Source organism: Helicoverpa armigera, chromosome 13 (assembly GCF_030705265.1).
Source record: "Helicoverpa armigera isolate CAAS_96S chromosome 13, ASM3070526v1, whole genome shotgun sequence".
NCBI lineage: Eukaryota > Metazoa > Arthropoda > Insecta > Lepidoptera > Noctuidae > Helicoverpa > Helicoverpa armigera.
This window is the reverse complement of record NC_087132.1, coordinates 8,476,738-8,488,310: the sequence shown is the minus strand read 5'-3', so window position 1 is coordinate 8,488,310 and position 11,573 is coordinate 8,476,738. Positions and strand designations below refer to the sequence as shown.

The 11,573-nt window shown below is 35.9% G+C and overlaps 1 protein-coding gene across 1 annotated transcript; it reads left to right on the top strand.

Moving 5' to 3' along the window:
* The first annotated feature begins 6,254 nt into the window (after window positions 1-6,254).
* Window positions 6,255-11,110, top strand: LOC110370735 (uncharacterized). The gene is made up of 2 exons (XM_021326650.3): window positions 6,255-6,394; window positions 9,484-11,110. Exon 2 carries the CDS (start codon window positions 9,491-9,493, stop codon window positions 10,598-10,600), a length of 1,110 nt encoding a protein of 369 aa, XP_021182325.2. The 5' UTR covers window positions 6,255-6,394; window positions 9,484-9,490; the 3' UTR covers window positions 10,601-11,110.
* Window positions 11,111-11,573: the final 463 nt, after the last annotated feature.

Below are 11,573 nucleotides of genomic sequence, written 5' to 3'. Positions count from 1 at the left end.
TATTTCTCACCCCAATCAAACTTCTTTGAGCAAACTTTTTTCCACAGATAATGAATAACAAGCGACATTTATCAAACAGCACATAAAGTCAGGCCGGTGTTTAGGACAGTTTTAAACGCCTAAATTAATTTCCTTTAAGAAGTTGTAACTCTCCAAGTGGGGATAATGCGATGATATATAAAAAAAGGTCCCAGTGAGCCTGGGCCCCTAATAAATTATACCCTCGATAACAATGGGATTTTTTCGCCGGCCCTTTGTTGCAACTTTTGATATCACCTGAACGGAGAAAACAAAAAACCGGAGTGAGATTTTTCAGGATAAATATGTTTTAAAAGGAATTTTGGGCACATTTTTAACCTTTAACAAGTAGGTATGTGCTCATATTTATACACGTTAGACATAAGACACATTAATACACATTAGACATAAAAACGAATTTATCTATCAGCAAAATTTTAAGGGAAAATGATCATATAGGTAAACCGTTGATACAGGTTTTCAGAAACCATAATAAATGCGTTTATGATGCTCCTTTAAAAGTTAAGATATGCACCCAATAACTCAAAACTTTTCAAATTGGTTATGACCATGACTTTTTCATTTGTCAAAGGGATTATGATAAACAGTTATACCGCCATAGCCACTTCGTTCAATATACCGCTTGAGCACTTTTTGTCCCGAACTATAAAAAATAAAGCTCTAATATCGTTCAATGTTCCTTTGGGGAGTGACTGGACAAACGCGCGACATTCGGATGTCGTTAGGGCTGTCAAACAATCAGGTTCATAATGGCTAAATAGGTGGTCATTGGGCAAATTACAGAAAAACTGTTTTTATTCTATCGTTTTTGTCGTTCTGAAGTCTTGCTCAAACTTTAAACTGTCAAAAAGTATCTTCGTACAACGATCGGAATATTTGTATATTCGTTATGTGATTAGCCCGTAGGATCCTGATAAAGCTGGAAAGGATTACTAGTGAAGTGATACGCTTGGTCGCTGGTTATATTGCCATGACGATGTGGGGAAGACGGTGGCAACGAATATTGGATAATTTCAAAGAATGAAGACTCTCCAAAATTTCTAAAAACTACATAGTTATAGTTTTTAAAACATCGTTTTTATGTAGATATGACATTGAGCTTACCCATGGTTTATGCAGCAGCAGTAAAATATTAGCAAACCTACATCAAAAAAATGTATCTCCGTATCACCCCTAGCCAATCGAATGGGCAACTGTGGACAATTTATATAGCAATAATCCGCACGGACATTACGGCGGCCAAGTCGCAGCCGAGCGATATTATCGGAGGTAAAAAGCGTTGCTAGTTTGAGGACAAAAAACGAGCTCTCATTTATCGGGCAGTCGGCACTTTCGGCCATCGCGCCTTCATCCACCCCTCTGAAACAGTGAACATTACTCGCCATCGCTTGAGGGCTTATAGTCTCGATTATACTTTCTTGTTTAGAGAGTACTGATGAGTTCTTTTTAAGTGTGTTAAGATAAGGTTAATTATTGAAGTTAATTTAAAAGTCTGTGTTAGCAAAGTGGCTAAAATATAGTTGGAAGATATAATTTTTAGCTCCGCTACATGATAAGATGTAAAATTAGCACCTGACAGGTAAATTGGTTAGATAGGTTATCTTAATTATTTTTTAATAAATCAATTCATCTTTATCTTTTCTTAGATTTTAATTGTTTTTTTTTTGTATGTATTAGTGTATAATTGTTGTAATGTTAATTTATGTATTGTATTTTCTATGGGCTCTAGTTGCCTGAATTAAAGGAATAAATAAATACATTTTCTATTAATTCTTACACCAACTCGCGTCTTGTAGAAGATGCAAAATTAAGGTATATCTATAGCATAATTATGTCAGTTTAACACGACAAAATTGGATTATAAATATGAAAACAGACACAAAAGATGTCCATAACATCGAAAATCAACAGAAAGCCAATTCAAAGTCTTATTTATTCGGCAGTTCGTGTTTGTCAGATGCGTGTACGCCGCATTGTGATGTAATTGAAAAATCGCTACTACGAACTACCAGCGAATGAGGGATCCATTATTCAGATGACAATCACGTGAATTTTCCGAAAAACGAAGCGAAAAATGCTCGCCTGTTGTTTCACGACGATGTGACGTAATAAAAAATTCAGCGACTTAATCGCAATGGCGGACAAACAAACGACGATCCGATGAATTGATAAAGTAAATGATCGACAAATAGTTGGCAATTTGTTGGTTGTTTGCGAAAACAGTCGTTAACTTTGGTTTGGGAATGCTTAATGCCCATTATGAATGCAATGAGGACTTTTAGAAGCATTTACGGTGTTTTTTCCTTGTCCACTAGTGTTTTTCTAAGTTTAAAACCACTTACTAAGCATACACCAAATGCTAACGACAACTGTATTAAATTATTTCTTTTTTACACTGAACGACCTGAGTCAAAAGGTTTTAATGCATGAAACTTATTAATTTTTGAAAATGCTTTTCGTGTATTGTAAAAGTTACATTGTTACATGCATTAAATCCAGCTCTGAACATGTGCCATGCGTTATCCTGATTTACCAGTGGTCGGTGCACGTTTTCTTCTTCCATTCTCTTTAATCCGACGTCATCTCATAAGTTCCATTCTTTTTAACCATATCGACACTCACACAATCCATCCAACCAAATCCTACTTCATCCAAACAAATTGGACTGTTCCATAGAACAAAAATTTCTTCAAAAGTTATTTTGATTCAGGAACAGCATATGCGGGCTTAGGAAGTGCACCCAGACCCTCGTGGTGGGGGAGAAATGGCTGACTCATCAAAACAATAAACAAAGTATCGGAGCCCTATTTTATTATGTTATTATGCACGACGCCCTATGATTTAACGCTGCATAGATTTACGCGATGACAGCTATGTAGACAGTGTTTTGCTCCGAAGAATTTTTGAAGATATCGCAAATATTTCAGTCATCGATTTTTTTAGAAGTAACTCAGTTTGAAGTTCAAAGAACTAATTTTCTGGAACTTATTTCATTATCAAGCTCGTTTTATTTCTTAGATCTATCTTCCATTGGGCACTCTATTGGTACTTCTGGATACTAACAAATATTCTGTGGTTTAAGATTAGTTTGATATATGACAATATTAAAAATTGCCATCCGCGTGGCAATGCTGCCAGTAATCAATTCTTAGATTTTATTATCACATTTTCTTTGCTATAAATAATGAATGATTAGACGTTATTAAAATAATTTTCACAACTTTCAGATCTTACCACAACCACATAAAACTGTTTACGTTAAACTCTGTTTTGCTTCCCACAAGCTTGGTAAGATTATCAATCAAGGAGCATTTCCCGGTACAAATTTATCACGAGGTTCTTATTGTGACGCCGGATAACACAATATCCACCGGATATCCGGAGGGGAGGCTCAACATCATATTTTTATCATCATTATGTCAAGAAAAAATTAGACGTTGTCCTAGTATGGATCGCATTTTAAGAAAATTATTTTGCGACACTCAAAAAAATCTAATTATGAGTTGCTAAAATCTGTTACAGCAAAAACATAAAAAATAAGGAGTGTTTGATGTGAAGAAATATAGTTCTAATTTGAGGACATTATACATTAAAAGCTTTTATTTTCTGATTTATACCACAGAAGACAAGATTAAATGTATTTCTTTTATTTCTGTTTAGCCTTAAGAAGCTCCAAAAAAAATAGTGCATACAATAGATACACAAATATCTCATTTAATTTCAATAATGGATTCTACACACTTACGAAACAGCCTTACTGAATAAAATCACTAAATTAGCTTATCCATGATATTCTTTTGCTCAGTATTTCGATCCGATGCTGTTTTCAACAGGGAGTGCATCTTATTGGCTGATTAATGATTGCACAATCACCTTAAACTTTGGAAAAACAAATTCATTTTTAAATATTGCAAGGAAACGGAATGTTTTGAAAACTCGAAAAAAATAAGGTTTAGTAAATTCAAGCTGCCTGTAAACTGTCTGATATTAAGCGTTGAGCAGATATGCGTGTGAAAAATATTTCTTTTCAATAAAGAGAAATATTGAAAAAACACACTTGTCAAAATTGGTTTTGCCAATTCCTGTCCTTAGGTTACTGCTTAAGTGTATGAAACCTGTAAAACAGACTTCTCGAGACTTTGACCCGCCGCCGTCGGCAGAAGAAGAATCTTTATAAGTAGATATTGCAAAATTATATCAAAATAAAGTATTTTTCAACCCACTTCTGGGCACTGGCCTCCTGTCATACAGGGCGTCTTGCCTCAATGCAATTTGGTGATTTTAGTATTTTTCTTCCAGGTTTCCTCGAGATGTTTTCATCATCAGCCTATCGCAGTCCACTGCTGGACATAGGCCTCTCCAAGTGCACGCCACTGAGATCGATTTTCGGCTTCTCGCATCCAGCTCCTGCCAGCCGACTTGGGCAAGTCATCACTCCACCGTGCCTGAGGACGTCCTACACTACGTTTGCCGAGGCGTGGTCTCCACTCTAGAACTCGTTTACCCCAACGGTTATCGGTTCTTCGGCTAATATGGCCAGCCCACTGCCACTTCAGCTTGCTGATTCGGTGCGCTATGTCGATGACCTTGGTTCTCTGACGGATTACCTCATTTCTGATGCGATCCCTCAGAAAAATGCCGAGCATAGCTCTTTCCATAGCCCGCTGAGCGACTTTAAACTTGTGGACCTGTTTTCATTCACATTTAATCTGCCATTGTTTTACAAGATATACATAGGTACTAAGAGAGTACATGAAGATAATATGGTCATCAAGGGCTTAGGTACTTCAACTTTTGTCATTTATTAAGTAGGCCTTCGATTAGATACAGTAATGTGAATTAACATTATGATTCGAAGAATTCATTCATAAACGGCACTTCTAATGCAAAGTAGGTAAAAGTACCTAAAGTAATAGGTGTATCTACAAGTCAGGATTTTGTAGCTTTTGTTGTCATAAAATTAACACTGTATATTAGTTATTTATTTGTGCCTACTTTTAAACGAAGTAGTTATCCTTGCTTGGTAAAGGTTCAATGTTCAACAAATCTCCTCTTCTATGTTTCCTATTCATATCACAAAAGACTATGGCACGTTGATACTGTACCTATGCACAAATGTTAAAAATAGAGTATCCTCACATCGGTACCCATACATCTGTAACCATCGCCTAGGTATTTAATCAATCGTCTAGAAAGTTTGAAGGATCGATATCCGAATCGCCATCGTATTACACGACCAATCCAAATATCGCCATTTTTAAAGCTTTTCCATCCGGCAATGGTATTTCTACATTAGCAGTATTATCAAGGATTTTGTCTCGAATGAAAGAGTACGGAACTCAGAAACTGTGTGGAGGCGGTGGGCGTGGCGATTTAAACCACGCCTATGGTATGGGCGTGTTCTATAGGATATTAAAATTCATTATCTGTACATCTATTACAGAAATATGCTTGGTAGTTATTGAAACAAGACTATGAAGAGACATTTAGCTGAGAGTCATAAGGTTACAGATAAAGCATCACAGCAATTTTAATATATCAATTCATAAGAAACTTCAATAAAAAATAACACTATTCAAAATTAACTTAATATGCAACAAAAACTAAAACAGATTATTTATGCTATTATTGTCACAAGGACGTTTCCAAATACTCTGGAGCTACATACAAATAATATAAACTAAATATTTCTATACAGCTACTCAACATGTATTAAATTAATTTAAATATTTGCAAAACTCACTCACCAATACTTTTTCGACTTTGATATTAAACTTGACTGCTACGATCATCCATAGTTGCTAAAAGTTTCAATTTTTCAATTTTAATGACCATTATATTAAGTTCCAAAATAAACATAATTATTTTATCCTTAAAAAAATAAGAAATATTATTTCTAAGAAAATAAATTAATTTCAAAAGGCTACAACCTTGCTACGACAGTGGCTACGCTGTAGCTGTTATTGGCTACGCAAAGGCGGAGCCTGAAACGACGTAGTCCGAAGTTTTCCGATCACGCACGACATGGACGACACTAAAGTATACCGAAAAACCAATTTTCCTTGACACTTTCTTCTCCGTAGCATTTCTCCATAGTAGTAGAAAATTGGTGGCTACGAGAGAGGGGTGGTAGGTCAACGTATGTTGGTTAGTCTCTAGGAGAAAATCAAGGGGGTTGAGAAAAGGGATTTGCCAGGATACTGTTACGTAACGTCAGTTGAGCGACGGCAGCGCTCGCGGAAGGACGTCTCGCGCTTGTTGTGTTCGGAAAACATAAACAACAACAACGTGTTTATTGACGTAAACAACACGCGGAAGTTTGGTGTCGGACTTTACTTCAGTTGCAGTTTTGAAGGTAAGTTCATTTTGGTGTTGTTGTTGTTTTGTTTATTAATAAACATGTGTTTGTTTGTTGTTTATTTGCTTGTTATAATAATTGGTTTATTGGTAATTTTAAATTCTAATCTTTTAATTTAATTGTCTCACGAAAAATATTTGCAAGAATAAGCTTTTTTATACTTGGAAGTTGAAGTTTAAACGATAATAGCCTTAAATTTAGCATAAGGAATACATTAAATTGAATTGTACACATTTAAAAAGGACATCTTGATATTACAATTTTATCATAGAGTACTAAAAATATTTTTCTTTCTTTCTTTCTTACTAAATATAAATAATACTTACTTCACCGATAGTCTCTTGATCTGATATGGTATCTTATAGATTGCAAATGCTGGAATCTGTTTGGTTGCAATTTTCACATGATTCAAACCGTCCGTACTTATTGTTCTAAAGAAGGTTCTAGACAAGTCAGCTTAATATCGGCAAAAGCGAATAAGAAATTACATCATTGTTGATACCAAGTTTTAAGTTAGACCTACAAAAAAAAAGAAAATTTGTTTTTTAAGTCATAAGAAAAATATTTAGCTTGTAATCGTTGGACTTTAACTTGATACTTTTTTATTACTCATTGATCTTATGGGCGGTGATCAGTGCCTATCTCCAGTCCCGTTTCAAACGACATCAAGTTTTTTATTAATTTCCGACTTCAAAATTAAAATTTTTGACTGACAGTTGTCGAAGCATGCTACGTGCTTTCGGAATGTTTAACAAGCAACATGGCAAATACAGCAAAAGCTGACATAGTGCAGTAGATATAATGACTGATGAAATGATTATAATAATGAAAAATTATTAATAAACATCATAAATAACAATCTTTATGTTCGTAATTGTCACTAATTTAACTTAAAGTTAATAAAGTCCTTTAAAGGAGCTTTATGTTAACTATAACCCTCTGTCGGCTCTGAAAAGTCCGAAACTAATATGATGCCCTAGAAAATACAGTAAATATTAACCGTATAAAAATATGCTTAATCTGATTCACTTTTGGAATAAAACACAATGTTTAGTAAATTACAATTTATTATTTTAGAATCCAACTGCTCAACCTTCCTCCCTCAAATCTTAACCCCCAGATATACCTACCTATCGATCACCTTCACGTGGCACTCTCTTTCGCAAAACCTGACTAATCAAACAATATCTAAATATTTAATTGTCAAAGCCAGAGGGTAATATAGCGGCGTGTTAATAATGCAAAGATTGAACAATTCAATCCGCCGCGATACCTGTTATTAAATATGTAAATTAGTTATTTATTCAAGTCGAGCCACTTTCCGAGGGGTCTTTACGCTAACTTTTGTCGTAATGCGCGACTCGCTTGTCATGTCAATGTAAGATGAAGTTGTTCTGAGTTATTTTGGGAAAGATATGTTCGTGGTTTATGTACCTTTATTAATTACTTACGAGATTACTTTTGTATCCGTTTTGTAAGCGCGTCGTTAATAGCGTAAATGGAAAATGTCACAAACATCTAAACTTCTACAGATTGATTGTTTCATTCCTTTTTTTGATTATTTAAGGAATATAATAAAGAGGGAACATTACACTATTCCCGAGTAACTTTATCTATTTTTTATTCTGGGACAGGAAGAAGTTCCCCGGGACGTGGGTGAAACCAAGGGAAAACAGTTAGTGTTTGAATTTTAACTTTCATAACTGCTCGTAGTGGAAAATTAAATAGAATGAAGTCAAATCTAAAATTCAGCCGCCCTCAAATCGCAATATCAACATAATCTCAAGTCAATTTTCTAAGAAAAACGAACCGGTCTTACTAATCAAAATTATTAATTGTACGTTATAAAACAATACAGCGATACAGTCCCCAGAGGATCGTTTAATTTAGATTATTTATCGTAAGACGGGCGGGCACTGGCGGCGAAGCTAGCTAATTTACAAAATAAATATTAGCTCAATCAGACGGTCGGTCTTGGCTGTTGTTGCGACTAATTGTTGTTTCGTGCAGCCAAGAAATATAGACTTGGTTGGTGGTAGGACACTTTTGCTAACGGCTTTATTAATAAAAACATAAACAGTTTTCCAATGTAAGCATGTGACTCATACTTAATTCAAATGTTTAATTTAGACATCGATGCTCTTCTACTGAAAGTTTAGTTTAGTAGAGTACAGTCGGAGTCGGAGTCATCAAAACGGATAGGTATGCAGGCCACACAAAAAGAGCGGATCTATATCTATATCGTACTACGCTGACAGGAATATATATTTTTCCCTTTAAATTCTGATATTGGATAAACATAATTTAATTTCATGTTTTTTTATATGAAATTTTAGTATTTTTTAAGCACTAAGCAAACAATCTACTCACGTGGCCATGTGCACTCTGTGCAGCATATTGTATTACTTATAGCTACATAACGGCAGCTATCCTACCACCGCCCGTGAGATACACACACACATGAATACAAACGGACAAGACATCCTTCCACCGTCTCCAGCATTGTTTTCAATAAATTAAACGTAGGACAAGAGGCCCGGACTACGCAAACAGCCCCGGGGCTCCGTCAACACAATTATTATACTCGGACAGCTCCCCTCGTGTCGATAAACACCCTCTAAATAAATTAACTGGACTCTATCCAAAACATTTGTTCAGTTCGGTTTCGAAAAAAAGATAATTATGTAATTTATGTCTTAACTAGCTTGGTATGTTGTTTTGGGATCTCTGGAATAATAAAGTATACCTAACTGATAATTATCTATACTATACTCAATTAATTAAGCAAAGATGCAATTTTATAAGTCGTTCGTCTTGGTCCGTTTAGCCTAAGCCGTCGGATAACTTTTTACTACTGATGAATAGATGTCTAGGTATGATAAGTACCAAATGGTGCCAAGTCTAGTGCATGTGAATTCAGTTATATATTCTATGCTTTATGATTCTTCAAATGATTAAATACCTACATCCAAGAAAATACTTGGCACGAAGCACTACCAATTAAAACTAATTATGCATTAGGCACCCGTGATACAAAGTAAATTCGCAACGATCTATTGTAATGAACCTGTCATAATTTGTTGCAGATAAACAATGGCAGCTCGACCAGCAACAACCGTTCCCCGCACAAAGAAACAGAACCATGCAAACATTCCATGTCCTATAGAAAACTGCGCACGATTCACCTACGGCAAGCTGCCCGACCATCTCACCAAGATTCATGGTCTCACTGGCGCTGAACGAGATGCCCTCAACGAACAACAACGTAAACGATTCTTCAACGGTGAACTATGCCAAGTGCGATACCTCAAAGAATCAGCAATCAGAGATCTCTGGGGATCAGACTATGAAGATCCCCGAATTCGTGCTAAAATACACCAAAGTTTTGCTCTAGTCAAGATACGAATTATACCACTGGCAGCTACACAGCGAGCACGCCCTCTTACCGAACAAGATGCAAATGTTCTCACAGCTTATAATGCTAGAACTGCACCAAGACCCGCAAGAGTACAGAAAACGAGAACTCGACCACGGCCTTACCCAGCACCTGAGGCGAGTCCTGTTGAACGGAGAGCTTCTAGCGAGTCCAGCGAGGAAGAAAATACTCAAAATCCTTTACCACCATCACCACCTCCGTCATCACCATCCCTTCCACCCTCACCAGCTCCTTACGAACTGCAACCAGTGGAAACTCGCTTACGAGACATATTTGATTCAAAAGTCGATGCTGGATACAAAGCTGTGATCGATGACATGAAGAAATCAATGACCATGGGTAGGACGCTCGGAGCGAGGAAGCGCAAAGCCTACAGAACTTACCGACGGTACGCCAAAAGATTGATCGCCTTCCTTCACAGACAACATTCACCACTAGCATACGATGTGGACGTACTTCTGTGTGGAGAAAGCCAAGTCTGCGCGTTCCTTGAACGAATCAGCGCTGAACATAAGACGAAAACTTTAAGGAATTACATCGTGGCTGCGATCAAACTGCTGGATTCCCGACTCTTTGCTATCGAAACTGATCCTTCTTGCAAGGAAAAGGTGGCTTCAATGACCCGAGTGTATGATGTTCTTCACGGACGTCTAACAGAATGTGACAGATTGCTGGCACAAAAAGAAGCTTGTCAGAAGAAATCTTCGCCGTCTTTCGAAAGTGTCATGGAGCATAGTTTTAATGACTCATACGATGAGTTGGTTTAAAAAGTGGAGTTAAATGACTGTATTTTATAATTATTCGGAACCCTGCTGCTAATTCGTCCCGGCTTTCTTCGTAGTCCGCTAAGCGAAGTGTTTCTAGAACTCATTGATGTAAATAAAACAGCACTTTGCAAATGCAATTAGAAGAATATGCATTAAGATATTTATGAACTTAATTGTTTAAGATAACAAGTTATATTGGAGTTTAAAAACCTTTGTAAATACAATTAACTACGTGTCTCAAGCAATAAGCTTATTAACCTGAATGTAGTAGTTAGTTAACATTATTATATTTCTGTGGTAATCAATGAGAGTGATACTTTCATTAATTGTGCAATAATTATTATGCCAAATATGACGTATTATAATAATTTATGAATTATGTGTATTTTTAAGTCACTCAAGTACTTTTCATGTAATGGATGGATCTCATTAGACTTATTTTCATGTAAATGTTAAACATAATATTTTATTGATTGTGTAAATATTTCTCTGATAGTTAAATTATTTCGAACAAAAAAGTTGTTTTATTTAAATAACCAAATCAAATAGATCTTAATATTAACCTTGCACCCGAAGAGCCCCAAGTTTAAAACGTGCCGAGTTTGTAAGAAAAGTCTGATGGAAAGACATTTAACTTTTGCACAACTACAATTTCCCCAAACAGGCAACGTGCATGAACAAAATATTCTACGAAATATTACAGTTTCAAAAATAATCATTTAATCAAATATGTTTAATCATTGTGGCAACACATAACCACTCTAACGTCAATAACAATTATAAACATCGCACAACTCAGTTTCCCGCCATTTCATTCTGACTCATATCTTACTTTCTACCAGATAAACTTTTAAAACAGCGACATCTATTGATGCAACGTGCAGTTAAAAGTATACGTCATAGCAAGTTTCGCTATTAGCCGCCAGATGGCAGTAAATCCATCTAAAAACTACTACTCACTTCTGTTGTCCTA